This window comes from Peromyscus eremicus, chromosome 1, assembly GCF_949786415.1.
Source record: "Peromyscus eremicus chromosome 1, PerEre_H2_v1, whole genome shotgun sequence".
In the NCBI taxonomy this organism is placed as follows: domain Eukaryota; kingdom Metazoa; phylum Chordata; class Mammalia; order Rodentia; family Cricetidae; genus Peromyscus; species Peromyscus eremicus.
The window spans coordinates 44,281,536-44,299,895 of NC_081416.1; the positions used below are offsets into that span (position 1 = coordinate 44,281,536).

The 18,360-nt window shown below is 41.2% G+C and overlaps 1 protein-coding gene across 2 annotated transcripts in view; it reads left to right on the forward strand.

Moving 5' to 3' along the window:
- Window positions 1-18,360, forward strand: part of Pcsk5 (proprotein convertase subtilisin/kexin type 5) — a 434,973-nt gene that overhangs the window by 338,196 nt on the left and 78,417 nt on the right. For both annotated transcript variants that reach the window (XM_059259884.1, XM_059259894.1), the window contains exons 22-24: window positions 3,864-4,000; window positions 7,738-7,944; window positions 9,362-9,430. In XM_059259884.1, the coding sequence (XP_059115867.1) occupies window positions 3,864-4,000; window positions 7,738-7,944; window positions 9,362-9,430 (413 nt within the window). The remainder of the gene's footprint in view (window positions 1-3,863; window positions 4,001-7,737; window positions 7,945-9,361; window positions 9,431-18,360) is intronic.

Consider the following 18,360-nt stretch of genomic DNA (forward strand, 5'->3'; position numbering starts at 1 on the left):
TGGTGCCGGGTCACCAGTGACAGTAAGAGAACAAAAGGAAGACAGACCTGCTTTTATATCTAACCTATTCCCAAGATCACATCATCAAGCCGACAATTGTGTAAGGCCTAGTCCACTTGTGTTAAACCCTACTTCTCAACCTTGTTGCCTGTGAGTCAAGTTTCCAACACATACATTTTGTTGAACACATCAAAGCCATAGTAGGTAGAGTTAGGTCCATGCAAAACAGGGCAAAAGCCTTTGCTTTATATTTAGCTCTGAGATGGATACAGAGTCCAACAGCTCTTTAGGACACTGTCCCTGCCATTGAGGTCACAGTCAAGGAATGCTGACATACTCAAAGCAAGCATAGTAGGGGCCGTTCAGCACCCCTAGATTTAAAGCAAAAGTTGGACCAGTGAAGAGGTAGACATTTGACAGATGTTGGAGTACCAAGGATGCAGACTCTGCCCGGCCATGGAAGGAAGTAGCTGGGCTTGGGTGGAAGAGCCCAGTCTCTCTTCTCTCATCCTTAGATTTCCTGATGATGTTTCCTCTTGTTTAAAACTAGCTGGAGGCCAGTGGGGATTCTACCTCACAGATGAGAATAATTGATGACCCTGAGATAGAATTTGTAGTGAGCTCCCTCCAGAACAAAACAGTACAGAAAACAGTGAAGATGGATCTGGACTGAGGACAGGAGAGACAAATAACCTGGAGAGCTGGGTTTGAGTTTTGTGTTGTTGTTTTTTTTCTCTTGTTCTTAAGCTGTTGGATCCCTTTAGTTCCTGGAAAATAAAGATGGTCTTCAGAGAACTTTCACCTGTGACAAGAATGCTAACTTTAACTTTCGGGTTTGCTTCAAAGCTGAATGAGTAATTAGTGGAAAGAAACTAAGATTAGCCAGATGTTAACAACTGTTGAAGCTGAGTGATATACACATTGGTTGGAGGACAATTGTCATTTACATATGCAATACATACTTCTATATCTGTTTAAACTTTTCTAGATTTTTTTTTAATTTAAGAATTTAACTCTAAAATTGTTTCACTAAAAACCAGCAAGAAAAATAAAAAATAAATAAAATAGAGATAGAGTCCCACTCTTTAGGTTAAGTTGGCCTGAAACTCACTGGGTTGCCCATGTCTGCCTTAAACTCATAGCAATCCTCCTGCTTCAACTTGTCCAGTGCTAAGATTAGAGGTGTGATCCACTAGCCCTAGTGAAAACCAGAAATTTAGAAATCACCTTCGTATCCTGTGGTTTCCCTTTGCATTTCTGTAAATGTTTTGTTTAGCTCTTTAAAGACAACTTAGTGTTTAAAGCCCCTTAGTGTTTCATGTATGTATGTAACATGCACCCTCTGAAATGCTGTGGTTCTCTTTGCCTAGGCTCACTTCCAAACCCAGTCTTGAAGGAGTATAGGGTAAATAAAACTAAATAAAAGCAGTTGAAAGTTACTCTGCTCTTCCACAGACTTAAACATTCTATTGGATCTGTTTCAATGAACAGAGGGAGAAAAGACTTTTTCTCAAGTTTCATTGCACTGAAACACTAAAGCAGCAAGCAGTTACATGAAATGCCCCTGTGATGGCTTTAATCAGGCCAAGCTAACGACCAGCACACAGGACAACCCCGACTCACCAGCTCTTCTGTTAGAATTTCCACCTTTCTTTGACATGGGCAGCCATGTGTGTGAGTGTTGTCTTAAAGCTAGGACACACTCTGCAGGAGACCAAGAAGTATGTTGCTTCCAATGGTGCTGAATTTGGTGAGCAGAATCTCAGGACCAGCAAGCCAAGAGTAAGGTGGCCTTCTGTGTTTGCTTGTGGACTTGAGTCCCATTCTATTTCCAAACTGACACAAGTGATGCAGCAATGGGAAAGGATGCTTTACCCCCAACTTCTTTCAGTGCTGAGATTGTTATCGCCAGCTCGCCAGCTAATGATTGGGTCTAGATCTGTAAGCAGTGGGGTTTAGACAAGCCAGTGCCACCCCAGGAATAAGTTTCTGGAGGCTTCCATCTACAGTGTTGTGTAATGTCCCATGTGGTGAGAGGTGGTATAGAGAAAGAAATTTTCCTTCTCTTTGCTGGCCCCCTCTGCTCCTAGATCTGGTAGCACAATTATACTCTCGGGGACATGGTCTACATTCAATTAACCTTATAACCATGATTAAATACTGCTCTAAGGAAACTCAACCAGATACTAGTTTGGCATCGCCTACATTACATGGACTCAGTCCACAAACTCCACAGCAATCCAGATGTTCACAGAGCAGTGATTCTCCAAGTGTGATCTCTATAGGATCCACAGGAAATGGCATTAGCATACCAAAGAAACATCAGTGATAATTGCAGCACCATTTACAACGGCTAAGATACATAACGAATCTTGCTATCCAACTGACAGGCAAATTGATGAAGAAATGGAGTATATATACACAATCAGTTACCATTCAACCACAAAGAACAATGAAACCCTGCCATTAGCAGCAAAATGGTTAGAACCAACAAATATTGTGCTAACTGACCTAAGTCATACTCAGACAAGTACTGCATATTCTTACATTAATAAGGGGAGGGTAAAGCTAGTCAAACTGAATGTAGACCAGAGATTACTGGAGGTGAGGAAGGGTGGGGAGGGAAGCAGGACAGAGAAGGACTGAATAACAGCTAGAAGCAAGCTTTGGCACCTCACAGCATCATGGGGCCACTGCAGATCTTAATCCCCAATTGTAGATTTTATGAAGACTCAGACAAGAGAAGCTTGTGGACGCCAATCATAAAGAAAGGATGAGGAGTTAGAAATGGTAACAGCCCTGATGTCGTCAGTAGAGTCTAAGCATGTATGCTGAAATACCACACTGTGCTTCACTAACATGGATAATCACTGCATGCATGTTGAAGCAAAATTTTTAAAAATGAGTAAATGAAAGCTTTTTAAATGTGTGCTCTCTGGATCAGTAATGTTAGCACCACCAGAAAAATTGTCAGAAATGCAAACTTTCAATCCTTTCCCTGAGCTCAACTGAATTAAAAAAAATCTGGAGGTGGAACCCTGGCTCACTTCAGCTGTTCACATTACCTGTCTGATTCCTACATTTATTTTATCAACATTTTGTGTTTTTCCAAGCATAATGCTTGGATTTGGTTGATTTGATCCCATCTGCTCTTATGATTACTCTGCAAAGAAAGATGAAGCCCAAACACAAAAATATTAGCAGTGATATCATGGCATATAGTGTACACATATAAAACCAAAGGTTTTAGAAGCCCATTTTCTAACTTTTGTGCCAGGTCTTTGTGGGTGTCTGCAAGTTCTTCAAGAAATGGAGGTTATAGGACTCCATATATGAGCAAATAAAATTCAAATTCATTAATTACTTGTAATGTGCATAAGGCAACTTTCTAGGCAGCACCTAACCTTCAGAATAGTGCATCATTTCACTCTTCCAGCGCCCTTAGATAGGACACATTGTTTGCCAAATGTGGGCATGTTGATAACTGAAGAAAGAATGCCTTCTCCAAGGCCTCTGGATTAAGAGGCCAGTTTAGCATCATGAAAATCAAAGACAGCATCTGATACTGGCTGGATTTGGCTAGAACCTTCAATGTGAACTTAATCTGCGTGGGCACCAGTTAGCAGAATCAGGATCAGATCCCTCATCAGTTTCTGATTTGTCTGCTTTTGGATCCATATCATGGGCCAAGGATGGGTATGTGACTCATATCTCATATGCTCTGAGATGACCAGCCCCAGGCATCACTCTTTGGAACAATGAAACCAAATCTGCACAACAAAACATGCACACCACATGTTCTGATTCTTGGGTCCTTCTGAAAAGTCCCCCAGATGAATTCTAATAGCCTGCTTCTCCTCCAGGGTTTTTGATGATGGCCGCTGCATTTTGAACTGTCCCACATCGAAGTTTGAACTTAAGAAGCAATGCCATCCGTGCCACCACACTTGCCAAGAATGCCAAGGAAGCGGGCCTTCCAACTGCACCTCTTGCAGAGCAGGTGAGGGCAATCACTGCTGGCTCTTCCCTCACCTCGGTCTGTTCTCTCACAAGCTAGCATTTGGTTTGGCTCAGAAGCCTTGTGATGGAGCTGATGTTCAGAGCAGACAGCTGTTCATCACAGCACCAGTACAACCTGAAGGCTCTGTTGCTGCCAGGACACAAAAACCTTGTTCACATAATCACACATGTTGACTCACTGCCCCTAAGGAGATGAGCGAAGTGAAGAGAGGTCTTCCCGGGGAAAAAAGGAGGAAAGACTATTTAGTGTGCTGTCAAGCATGACTTGTACAGTAAAGCCAAGCTTTGTTGTGGTAGACCTGAAAAGCTAGGGAATTAGCAAAAACACATATGGTCCCTACAACAAATAATGCATTAAAGGTTATGTCAGGTCTCAGGCTGAGCTACGCCATTTAGACAGCAAGGTAATCAATTCACTCATGCCAGATGTGACCTTTTGGGTCCAGTCTTGGGTTACTCTCAGAGTATCTGCCACCACTGGTGTGGAGGCCATGCCCTCCAAGTTCCTCTGCAGTTTAACCCTTGATACCGCTACAGCCTGTTTCACATGTCTGACCTCTATTTTGACTTCATGTAAACTAGAATCATATTATTTTGCCTATATAGTAAGTAGGGTTTAAGTGTGAGGCAAATTTAAATTTTGTGCAATTTTAAAGAAAAAAATGTAGACTATTGGTCCCTGTTTAAAAAGTTGGATGGTGCCAGGCAGTGGTGGCGCACGCCTTTAATCCCAGCACTTGGGAGGCAGAACCAGGCGGATCTCTGTGAGTTCGAGGCCAGCCTGGGCTACCAAGTGAGTTCCAGGACAGGCGCAAAGCTACACATAGAAACCCTGTCTCGAAAAAAAAAAAAAAAAGTTGGATGGTGTGGTTGCACTGGACCCATCTTTTCCAAAGATTTTTCAGAGTGAAGCCTCAAAGAGGCTACTCTGCATTTCTCCACAGTCCTCACTGTGTGCAGCTGTCTAGCTGACCCTGAGGTGATAGCCTCATATCCATTATATTTATGTCATTTGTCCAGTGAAAGAGACGTATTTATTTTTATTCTTGCTTACAATAAAACCAAGAAAAATGAAAAAAAAATGACAACATCTTAGATTTGCAGGAATATGGAAACTTGGAGGCCTGCACTTCCCTTTCATACATCTTATCACTCTTAATATCCACCTTGTCCATAAAGACTCTATGCCCCAGATAGGCCGTGAATGTTTTCTACCCTGTTTTCTAAAGTGGTCTGTACATAAGGCAGCATCTGGCTTATAAACTGTGTACACACAGAAGGTAAGAGAGAGAATCCATCATTAAGGAGAAAGACTCTCAAGACTAGCAGTCAGGAAATGCACAACTGATCAAACATCCTTGATTGACTGATGATTGATTGATTGATTGATTGGATTGATTGATTGATTGATTGATTTCTGACAAGATATCCTATATCCCAAGCCCCAAGCTCCCTACATAGCTGAGGATAACCTTAAACTTTTGATCTTCCTACTCCCACCTCCTAAATGCTGGGATTATAAGCATATGCTATGACTGGTTTTATGCAATACTGGGGTTTGAACCTAAGGCCTTATATGTGCTAAGCAAGTACCCTACAACTGAGCCACATCCCCAGCCCCCAGCTTTCTTACTAACTACAAGACACTAAAACAGTCACTTCGCTTCTTTAAGCCTTTTCTTATTTGTTTAAAAAAATAGAAAGGACAAATGGGCATTTAAAACCACTTTCCCATCCAGCACTCTACATCTCAACATCGTCACACAATTAGAACAAAGCTTAGATTCTAAGCAAATGTCAAATATTCTAGTATCTTACTACTACTTGCACCAAACCACATGATAAGACTTTGTCATTTTTCCCACATTTTATACTTGAAGGGCTGCATCTAATCTATCATCTTAAATACTCAATGCCTCCCTCCTTTGCACAAGTTACAATTAGAAGCAATGGAGAATACAATAAATGAGAGCATAATACATATGATGATTAAGTATTTGTTAATTTGATCTGATTGAGAAATGTCTCATAGATTAGTAAAAGAAATCTCTGCGTGTTTCTGTGTGTTTCCAGGGAGGACTGACTAAGAGAGAAATTCCACCCTTAATGTAGGCTACATTATCCCATACACTGGGATCCAGATGGAGAGGTGGGGGATGAGAAAGCCAGTTAGTATGGGGATTCTTCTATGTTGTGTGGCTTCCAGGAAGTGAGCATCTCTGCTCCACCATGCCCTCCCTGCTATGAGGTGCTGATACCCTTGAAACTGAGAGCTAGGATAAGTCTTCTATCCCCTTAAGTGTTTATGTCGGGTATTTCTGTCACTGCAGTGAAAAAACTGACTCACTTTCAAGGAGTTCACAGAATTATAAGGTTTGTCCTCACATACTGAACAATGAGAAACTATCAGATAAAGGCCAAATGAGCAGTCAAAAGGCTACCATGGATCATTTCCATATGTGATGAGCAGAGGTTTTCTGGAGAGGGTAATTGTTTACCAAGCCCTTATTCAACATGCTCTCTGCACAGCAAAAGCTAATGCTAACACAGCAAGGAGAGCCTATGCCTTGAGATTACCATGCTGAAGAGGAATGCTTCACCTCAAGAAACTCCAGAAAGGAAGTTCTAGTGAAAGGCTGAAAGATCAGCAAGTTCATGTGGTTCAGTCCAACATTACACTGACTTTCTATGTCTGTCCTTGCAACAAGGGGCTACTGGGACTTTATGCACATACTCAGTGTCTCTGCAGCCTGAAGGTCGGTGGTTTGGATCTCCATGTGGTGACAGAGAGAATGGTAGACCCAGGTTATTCTAGGCAACATAGATCAGCTGTTCTTCAGACGTGAGGCCATATGGGAAATCTGGTTCTCAGTAGAATGAGTAGATAGTTACCCAGAGCACACTGAGCCCTGAAACTCCCCAAAGCTGGGAATATGGAGCTCCTAGGTAGATATGCAGTATTAATCTTAATGTTGTTTTTAAAAATATTAGCTGTTTATAATATGTAGCTGTTTATAATCCTCTGTAACTGATCCTGATATTTTTCTAACTGATTAGATTTTTCTGTTCTCTCCAGGAGCAAATTCCCATGTTCTGTCATGCTGGGAAATTGTTGATTCTTTTCTTATAGAGCCCAGTGTTGACAGAAATAAAACCCTTAGGGATGCTGTGGAGGAGTTCTGGAGGTGTGCTTGATTTAGGGTGTCAATAAGGCTGTCCTTAGAACAATTAGTAGCTTTGCAAAAACCCAGACATTAGTCAGCACAAGCATGTGATTTTAATAGTGATTCCAAATCACTGTAAGATTACATTTTTATCAAGTGTGTCTGCCATGTAGCATGTGTTTATTTTTATGGCATCTCTGTAACCCCCAAGTCTGAGTGAATCTACCTTTACCCAAAGGAGCCCTTGGGAAAGTTAAACACATTTTGAATTGTAGCTTTCCACAGAACATGGTTTGTGGTTTTGCAATGACATCCCAAATAGAAGCTGTTCACTCAAATATATAAAATTGTGTAAAATGATTCCCTGCAAGGAAAACTTTTCTGCGATAAGGATATAGATATTGCACTTTTTATTAAATCCATTCTGATGCTCTTGCTCCCCTGGGAACAAAAGCACTCAGTTGTTTCTCTTTTTAATAAAACATCTTAGATTATATGAGTTCCATGGCTGGTTTTTGCATTTTCTCTTTCCCATGTCCCTCTAACTGGTCAGACAAGCATGGTCGGGAGCGCTTCCTATACCAGGGGGAATGTCGGGAGAGCTGTCCTGTGGGCCATTATCCTGCTAAGGGGCGTGCCTGCCTGCCCTGCCCAGACAACTGTGAGCTTTGCTACAACCCACATGTCTGCACTAGATGCATGAGCGGCTACTTCATCGTGCCCACCAACCACACCTGCCAGAAGCTGGAGTGTCAACAAGGTGAGGCTTCCATGGGCTCCTACTCAACACCAGGAGGTGGGATGAGACATTATAGCTCTGGGCATCAGGAAGGCTTTGACTACCTTACTTTCAATTATCACGGTGTTATTATGACAATTTAGAATGACTCTGAATAGCTCAGTAAGCCAGTGGGGCTGGAGGTACCCTCCTTTCCTTTTCCCCAGCCCCATGATGCCCAGACAACAGAGAAAAACTGAGGTCAGAGTCTCAAAGTCTTGGCCAACAGTTTCCTTCTTCTCCATTACTAGGTATGAGACCATGGGCAAAACTAATCTAATTTCTCCATGCCTTGGGGCTTTATTTGTAAAGGGGCAAGCATAACACTAAGCAGGATTGCCCACGAGAAGCAAGGAGTCTACTAAATCTTCTTGAAATTTTTGAAAGCTCTGTGAATTGTATATTGTTGTCATTGTTCAATTTCTTTGTTATACTGGAAGATGATAAATTTAGCAGCATTGATTGTTTCTTTTCTTATATGTAAGAACTCTGCTATGTAAGGATTATGGCTGGCACAGGTCTAAAGACGGTTTCAAGATATTTTAAATTAAGCACTAATTCTATTTCTCCTTCCTGATTACAGAGACAGTAAAATATTTTTTAACTTAAATATGTTAAGTAGGTCAGATATAGCGTCTGATCTTCATGTGTGTGTGTGTGTGTGTATGTGTGTGTGTGTGTGTGTGTGTGTGTGTGTATAATTCCATTTTCATAGACACAGGACTGACTTACTAAGTAAATACAATCTACTAGCTTGACTTTAAAATTAGTTATATAAGCTGGGTGGTGGTGACACATGCCTTTATTCCCAGCACTCAGGAGGCAGAGGCAGGCAGATCTTTGTGAGTTTGAGGCCAGCCTGGTCTACAGAGTGAGATGCAGGAAAAGGCGCAAAGCTACACAGAGAAACCCTGTCTCAAAAAAAACTCAAAAATAAATAAACAAACGAATGAATGAATGAATGAATGAATAAAATTAGTTATATGGCCAACCATGGTGGCTCATGGCTATAATCTCAGTACTCAGGAAATGAAAGCAATGAGCTTAAGGCCAGCTTAAGCTACATAGTGAGTTCCAGGTCAGCCAGAGCTACATAGCAATACCTGCTCTCAAAGAGCAAAGTGGAACAAGCAAGCAAATAAACAAACACAAAGACTAGTTATACGGAATATAGTCTAAGCCTGTTCTATTTGCACCCGCTTGAGTGGTATACAGTCTGGTAAATTGATACGAGATTTTTAAAGTCCATGACATCTTTCTTCAAGATGGTTTGGGGCTTCATAATTGTTCTGTGATTCACTTAGAGACAAAGCACACACCGAACAACACGTTTTCCTAGCAGTGAATCTGCCTCTACCCAGTGAGTTTGAATGTGTTTTCCATTCCTTTCCCTGTACAGGTGAATTCCAGGATTCTGAGTATGAAGAATGCATACCTTGTGAGGAAGGGTGTCTGGGATGCACTGTAGGTATGTCATGGTCCTTTGTTACTCAAAGCGTTTAAGTAGCTGTGTCCCCTGCCACACATGCTGATGTTGCCATTGCTTTAGCAAGAAGTCTTGTCATCGAGGTAATTATCAGTGTCCCCATTGCTATCCATAGTACAGACAGTGTCACAGTGAAGAGATGCTTGAGGCAATGGTGCCAAGCTTAAGAAAGGATGGCAGTGTCTTCCCTTGACACTCAAACTCTTCTTTATTGAGCTGACAAATCAAATCAAACAAAGAAATGCCTCTTGGCTCTAACTCACTAGGAACCCAAAAGCTAGCGGGTAGAGAGATAGGGAGATCTCCTTTTGTGAAAGTGATTCCATTGCTTGGAGCCTAATGCAATATTTTGTACTATGGTGATGGTGAAGTCAAGATTCCTGTTACTCAAAGAAAAACATACCTACTCTCTAGTTCAACTTTGTAGCTCTCCTATTCCTTCTGCTCATACTGCTGGTTCTCTGGCAAAGGAGAAGATAAGGTTGGTTTACAGTAGATAACATCAGTGAATTTGATGAAAAACGTAAACTAGGGAGACTGTGATTTCAAGACAGCACTTTTATGTAAGTCTAGGCAACATATAGAAGACAGCACACAGGATCTGTGAAGGAAAATCCCAGCTGAAACAGAGTAACTTCTCCTGGTGGGGGCTTCTGTGGAGGCTTGTGGTGCCTCTAAAATGTTACCATGCACATATCACATGGGAAATTTGTCAGGATGCAGAACAGGCTGTTCAGTGGGGCCACTGCAGCTGTTCCATGGACCACTTGGGAAATGTCAGATTACAGGGCAGCTAAGTAGACCTCTTATTGACCTCACCTACTAGACTTATTATTTATTTGTTTGTTTGTTTGTTTGTTTGTTTATTCTTCTCCCATGCAATACTTCCTGACCACAGTCCCCTCCCTCCACTCCTCCCTGCTCCCCTCTTTCTCCCTCTCCCCCAGATCCACTTCTCCTCCATTTCCCCTTCAAAAAAGAGCAGGCCTCCCATGTATATCAACCGAACACAGCATAACAAGATACAATAAGACTAGTCACAAACCCTCATATCAAGGCTGAATGAGGCAACCCAGTAGGAGGAAAAGTGTCCCAAGAGCAGACGAGAGAGTCAGAGATACTACTCCCCACCACACACACTGTTAGGAGTCCCACAAGAACACCAAGCTAACATCCAAACATATATGTGGAGGACCTAACACAGACCCATACAGGCTCCATGATTGCTGCTTCAGTCTCTACGGCCCCTATGAGCCCTGCCTAGTTGTTCTGTGGGCTGTGTTCTCCTGGTGTCCTCGACCCCTCTGGCTCCTACAATTCTTCCCCCCTCCTCTTCTGTGACTTCCTTAATTCTTAAATATTATGTGTGAGCTATAGTTTATCTGAGGCTTTAGAACCGTGAACAGTGTTCATTCATTATCATCTGTTGTAGCTTGAGGAGAAGAAATTCAGTAACAGAGTAAAACTTCAGAAGGAGGCGGCAGTCAGAGATTTAAGGGGAAAATTCTAAATGTCTGGGAAGCAAAAATAAATTTAAAGACAAGTAAGAAAAGAACTATGATTAAAACACTGGCAACAGATTCTATACTTTGCTTATGGATATTTTAATTGTGTATTTTGTTGCAGTCTGTCTTTCAGCTATACCCAAATTACAGTCTTTCTTAGGAAGTGATAGGAGATCTTTCTGGCTGCAATGATTGATGTTCTGATGGTCTTGATTTTACTTTGTCCATCTCAGACCTATTTTCCACTTAGGTATCCTACCCCAGCTGGATTTCTTTTGCACCTTTTTTGTGTGCTCAACACCCATGCCTGTAACTTTGTGTGTCACGATCGGCGGGGGCTGAGTGTTTGTGTGTGCTGTGGGGACAGATCTTAAACATGTTGGCTCTCATCATGTGTTCAGTGATGACAGGAGAACAAACCCACTAAGTTAAACACAGAAGAGTAAGTTTTACTTCCACATCTTTAAAAAACCCTGAAAAGTATGTACCCTTGAGAGCTCCCTCAGATTCAGACATCATCCTATAAGAGATATGGTGTTATATGACAGTATTTTGGGGAGAGTGGATAAACATCTACTCATACCAAATAAAGAACTGATGAAAGACCAAAGTACAAATACTCCCCAAGTGCAGCTTGGCGAACCAATGAGTTTATTGGGGTTACTTGCAGGAGTGTAGGCGAGGGGTTACTTACAAGATCATAAATGACTCAGAGACAGCTGCATCATCAAAGCCCACCCCAGCACAGTAACAGCTCGTGAAAGCTGGGAAAATTGGAGCATACTGAACAACCCAGAGGCAGCTTAACAGTTTGGAGTGTGTCAGGTCCAAGCTTCTCAGCTGTTCTAATCTCTTCTGAGGATATTTGTCACCAGTTCTTAATGCATATAGACATACATATATATGTATGTATATACGTGTGTGTGTGTGTGTGTGTGTGTGTGTGTGTGTGTGTGTGTGTGTGTGTGTGTTTGAGAAGAGAGGGGCCTAATGAATCTGGTCAGTTTCAGGGACTTCCTTAAACTATTTTGAGATGTTTACTCTCTGAGCTTAGTGAGCTTCCAGCAGGATGGAATGTTTCACCTCCCCATGTAAGCATCCTGTATCTTAGTGATCTTCCTTCCTTAAACTATTTTGAGATGTTTACTCTCTGAGCTTAGTGAGCTTCCGGCAGGATGGAATGTTTCACTTCCCCATGTAAGCATCCTGTATCTTAGTGATCTTCCTTCCGAGACATTACACAACAGATGTGAACAATGACAAGGCAGCCACGATCACTGGGAGATTCAATGTCCACCCTTCCTCAGTGACATAGCTAAAGATGAGACCAAAGTGTTGCAATTGGAAAACAAATCCATAACAGAGACTGGCCAACCAGGGACTAGAAATCCAGAGGTTACTTACCTGATCCATCAGTCTGATTCACTTTACAAAGTGTCATTGAAATATCCCACTCATTCCTTCATTTAGGAGACTTTAGCTATCTGCTGTGTGCCAGGGACTTGCCTTGGCACTGGAAATTCAAAGGTGACATGACAGACACCCTCTGATAAGGCTGTGCCACTAGAGATGGACCTGGAATGACGATCTTTATAAGGTTGGCCCAGAGTGGAGGGAAGTTCAAGTACAGCAGGATCAGGGAAGGTGACAAAAACATTCAAAATGCTGAGTTTTAACATCTTAAATTCCAATATTTCTCTTCATTTACAAAATTCCTATGTGCTGGTCTTGTGTATTCTTGAGCTGACTTGCCTAATCTCAACCATGACCTCATTCCTGAGCCCTTGTGATCTCTCCACTGGAATGAACCCTCCTGTTCTCCCAGTCATGCGTAGGTTGCTATGACATTGGTCTAACCTTTAGTATATGCATATCTTTCCGCCTGACACTAAAGGGCCTGCTTGAGAATAAGCTCTCTGACTTACACTGTCTGCTCCCACAAGCAAAGCAGCAGGCCAGGGTCATAAAGCACCCACAGTTGATGTGCAAATGCCCCTCAGTTTTGATGTCGTGGCTTACAGTGTTCTGACTCCACCATGGTGTGACAATGATCTTAAGGTTTTAAATTGGGATCTTTTTCTGCACTGGCAGTGTGCATACAGAATTTTCTTGTGTTGCTGTGCATCAGGAAACCACAGCTGCTAAGAGGCCACAAGTTCAAGTCAACAACCAATACCATGCAGTGTGCTGTGTGACCAGTGATTCTTCAGTATATTACATAAGATAACCAAGTTTTCTAACAAAATAATCTCATGTTAGAGGCACTTGCTTAAGTGTAGACTAATGTGTTCTGAGAATGTTTGAGAGGCAGTCTGGGTCCTAGACTCTAGTGATAGGCTATGATGTTTGGTAGGCCATGAATATTAAATACATTTTTGTATTATTGGTATGCTCCATTTATGTTTATTAGGACATAACTCCATTGTAAATTTAAAAAATAAAAGCATATGTATAAATGTTTACTGGGTTGAATTTGAGGGTTTTTCAAGTTCAAAAGAGAGAGATTACTCATGAGACTCAGGGCTTCAGAGTCAACGTTTTCTCTAATTAAATTTTGAATGTAATCCAAGAAAAGGAAAGTAATCATACAACAAAAATGATTTTTATAGAATATTAGAACTGAAAGATTTGATAAAATGTGTTTTGTTGCATTTTATAGTTTTAAGAATGTAGGAATGGAAACTTTAAAAGATATGAATGACTTGCCAAGGTCTGCCCAAAATTCTTCTTGTGAAACAAAACGTCATCCTTTGGAGAGAATTTCACTTTATTCCATCTTAACAATGCAGATTCATTTTTGAAGGGGTCTAGACAATCTCTGGAGGAATTAGGACACACAAGAGCAGACATTTGAGACATTTTTATCTATGTTATGTCATAAACAGTTGTTGTGAATGCTAGGAATATTTTGAGTTTTGTATTCCTTTTCAGAGATTTAGAACACTATATATTAATGTCTGTGTTTTACAACTCATAAAGGAAAACTCAATTTCCAGGTTGATGGGAATCACAGCCAGCTCCAGGGAGGAGGTCTTGTCATTTCTAGAAATATTTTCATGAAGGAGACAAAAAACTAACCCATGACCAAAAAGTGATGGTTTTGTCTGGAGGAAAACACTGAATTTCATAGTCTGGGATGGAGCCGAGGGAATATTTATTTTTATGGAGTGAGGTTTCTTTTCTTTATCAGGCTGTAAACAAACAGCATTCCTGTTTTTTTCTAAGAATACTTGATGTCAAATTCTTTGTCTTTCTAAGAAGTATCTTTAGTTGACATTTTTCACAAAGGCAAATCTGAGTGTTTGGAATTATATTTGGACTATTTGGAGGTAAGGTAAATGAAGCGATTTTACCTGATGTTTTGAGGTATCTTTCATAGTTTTAACTTAACAAAGGTAGTATAGCCTGAGATTTGAGGTCTGTACCTATCTATCCATTGACTTAATAATGGATTTCACTCACATTATATAAAATCTTTACTCACTTAGCTCATTAATAAAAACAGAAGTTATTGTGCTCATATTTTGGCTCCAGAGAACATAATGAAATTCCATTAATTTTTGTTCTTTGAAAGGAATATAGTCTAGAAACTTTTTAAAAATTTAAACAATTACCAAGAAGAAATAAATTCATATAACTAAAGTTTCATACAACAAGCCAAACTTATGCATAAGAAAAATGTAGACAGGGACCCTCCTGCCCTGAGGCGGTCAAAGGGGTTTTCCAGAGAGGCAGGGCAGAAGGGAGACTGTGAGTTTATTTCTGTTGTCCACAAAGAAGAGGGAGAGCTGCCCTAAGCATGGGGCTTCCACTTGATGACAAGTGGCAAGACGTCCTGCCGTGGATTTTCCACCACTAAATGTATGAGTGTTGAAGAAGGAGTGAGCAACTTCAAGGAAACAGACAGAGAAAGGTTTAGAGTAGTCATTAAAAATCCAAACCTTGAATTCAGTGAATGTGTTTAAAAAGCGTTCCTTAGCTGAAGTGGAACAGCTGAAGGTTAAAGAGCCACAGACAGACAGAAGGAAAGACAGGGAACTAGGAGATGTGGCTCAGTAGTAGAAAGCTTGCCTAGGATATGTGATGCCCTGCATTCCATCCTCAGCACTTGAATAAATAAGTATATAAACAAACAAGAAAGCAGAATGATGGGGTGGCTCGGGTTTTTCCTGTTTGAAATAGGGTCTACCAGAGCCCACGTTGGCCTCAACGTACGCAGCTGAGGATGGTCTTTAACTTCTGATCCTCCTTTACCCACTTCCCCACTGCTGGGATTACAGCTGTGTGCCACTGCACTCAGTGACGAAGAGATCAAACTCAGGGCTTTCTGCATGCAGGACAAGCGCTCTGCCAATGGAGATGCATCCTAGGCTCTCGAGTGCTATTCTGAGGACGTATTTTAAGTCAAATTTGGCTACCAACAGTCTTCAAGGGTAATTGACAGGCAGAGGGGCTGTAGTACCAATGGTGGTAAGAATGCTCTTATAGAATCCAGGTAGAAGCAAAAGCAGTCTAGCCAAGGCGACACTAACACAATATGAAGAAAGGTATAGGCTTTTATATCACATGAGACAAAGGGCATTCACGCATAAGAAAAGCTACTGGTTTATTAGGTGGGAGATATAAATTAAAAGGACCACGGGTTGCATGAATTTTCCCGGGCAGTCTGTTTTTTTCACCCCAGACACAGTGGTAGTAGCAGACCAAAGAAATTATGCCATGAAAGTCCAGCTGGGTGAACTAATGTGTTTATTGGAGGTGCTTAAAGGAACATGAGTGAGAGGTTGCTTACAGGAGCATGGGAAAGTTACAGCTCACTGCACACCAGCCTCCTCTTCACAACCCTTGGTAACTATTTACATCCTCAGGGAGGTGGGGGACTCCTTAAGCCTTATTAGCTTCATGAGCCTTCACTTCCTACCATGAAAGAATGTTAATGAGTCCAATCTTGTGAAGGTCTCCTGAGGGTGTGTGAACAGTTGCTCTAATTCAAGACAGCAATGAGCACACCAACCCAGAGGAATGTACAACCCCACACGACAGTATTTCACCCATCAGAATGGCATATCAAAAGCACATTGGCTCTCCAGGCAAGGCTGTAGGAGAGGGAATATATTTATTCCCTGAGGTGGAAACTAAATGGTACAGCCTTTGAAGAACATGTGACAGGCTGTATTACAATTGCCTATGCATTGGCACTTGGACCTCATGACACCTCTTCTAGAAATCTAAGCTAAGAACACAGACTCACAACAGTGTACACTCATTCATGCAGGTTGAGTTCTGAGACTCTCAATGGACTCCCAATTGGACTACAGCAACTCAGAACTCTAACATTTAGTGCCTTTCGGTGGAAACTGAGCACCTCTTACACACTGTGGCTCTAACTTACAGTCTGAGTACAACAGTAGAGCTAGTACAAACTTATTTTTCTGCCATCATGATTTCACAGACATTTATTCTTCTGAAGAATCTTAGCAATTTTACCATGCCCCTCCCTTTTTGTTTTTTCAAATTTCCTTAAGATGATAAGTTTACATTTTCTCTTAGAAACATTTTTGGTTTTTCTTTGGTATAACCAAATCACCACCCTTACCACTCTTTGGTTTGGGGGCTGTTATTAAGTAACACAAAGGTGGTATGAACACAGCACTGTCACTCTGTACTGGCTAATCTGTTAGCTCGGATGGCCACTATGTGACTAATAGCCAGGTTGCAAATACAGAATGGATGTATTGGATGAAGGGAAAATTCAAGTCTTGGGTGAGAAAGAGCAAGATATTGGAAAGCAAAGCCTTGGGTCAGGGGTGCAAGTGGATATACAAACATCCAAAGTGGTATTAACATAATCAACCACTGGAAGCAGACAAAATGCCAGGCTCATAGATAACTAGTTGAGTTGCCTAGAGTATGTAAGCACATGGAGTACTCTACTGTCAGGAAGACCCAAAAAGATCTGTATAAAGTAATAGGGATTTCCTGATATACTGTTTCACAGGCATTCTGTTTTGTTTGTCTTGTGGTGTGCCACCTTTTGAGTCAGCAAAATGTTGAAATTAAAAGGTGTGCATATCTACATTTATACTTGATATTGCCAAAAAAATTAAAAAGAACAGAAAGGGAACAAGCTGACTGACTGTATACCTGAAGATAGTTTGTCTGTGGCAAGGAGCGGAGGAGCTGGAGAGATGACTCGGTGGTTAATAGCTCAGAGGACCAGACTTAGTTCTCAGCGCCCAAGTTGGGCAGCTCCCAGTTACCTATAACCCCAGTTCCAGGGACTCCAACAACCTCTTCCAGCCTCTGTGTACCCTCACACATGTGTACATAGACACAGACATATAAATAAAAACAAAAACAAATATTTTTAAATAAAAAGAAGGGGGAAAGATAATAGTGAAACCTCTCTAATTGTTTTCACATAGTTCTGATTTTCTGCATTTCATGTTTTCACAACAAACTTACATATATGAATACAAACAACAAAGGTTTGGACCCAGTTTTTTTCTGTCTGAGTCTGGGTTAGTTCACTTAATATAATACTTTCCAGAGCCAACCATTTTCCTGCAAATTCCATAATTTCATTTTCCCCTTTGGCTGAATAAGACTCCATTGTGGACATGCACTGCATTTTGTTATTCATTTATCTGTTGATTGATGTATAGAGTGGCTTGGCTTCCTTGTCATTGTCAGTTACACATCTGTAAACATGGATGGACTGGCATCCCTGTGGTAGGATATATATATGTACTTCTGTGGGTATATGGCCAGTAGAGGTATACATGGGTAACATGATGTTTTATTTTCAGGTTTTTCAGTGTAGTTCCATGCTAATTCCCCTAGTAGCTATACTAGTTACAATCCCACCAGAAGTGAATAAAACCTTCTCTTCACTGGCATTCTTTGTCTTTTGTTTTCCAGATCTTGGCCATTCTGACTGGCATGAGATGGAATCTAAAAGTTGATGGGGGAATGTCTTTCTGTACGCTGCAAATATGCGTTGCTCTGATTGGTTGATAATAAAGCCGTTTGGCCTATGGAAAGGCAGCTTAGAGGCAGGCAGGAAATTCAAAGAGCAAGACAGGAATAAGGGAGGGTACCACTGAAAGAGCAACATATAATGGGATGCAGGTAAAGCCATGGACAATGTGGTGATACATAGATTAATAGTTATGGGCTAATTTAAGATATAAGGGCTAGTTAGCAAAAAGCTTGAGCCATGGCCAGGCAGTTATAATTAATATAAGCCTCTCTGTGTTTACTTGGATCCAAGTGGCTATAGGACTGGCAGGTGAGAGAGATTTATCCTGATGTGGCCAGGCAGGACACAGGAAAACTTCTAGCTAACAAAAAGTGATTTTAATTTGAGTAACCCTGATGGCTAAGGATGCTAAACACTTTGAGAAA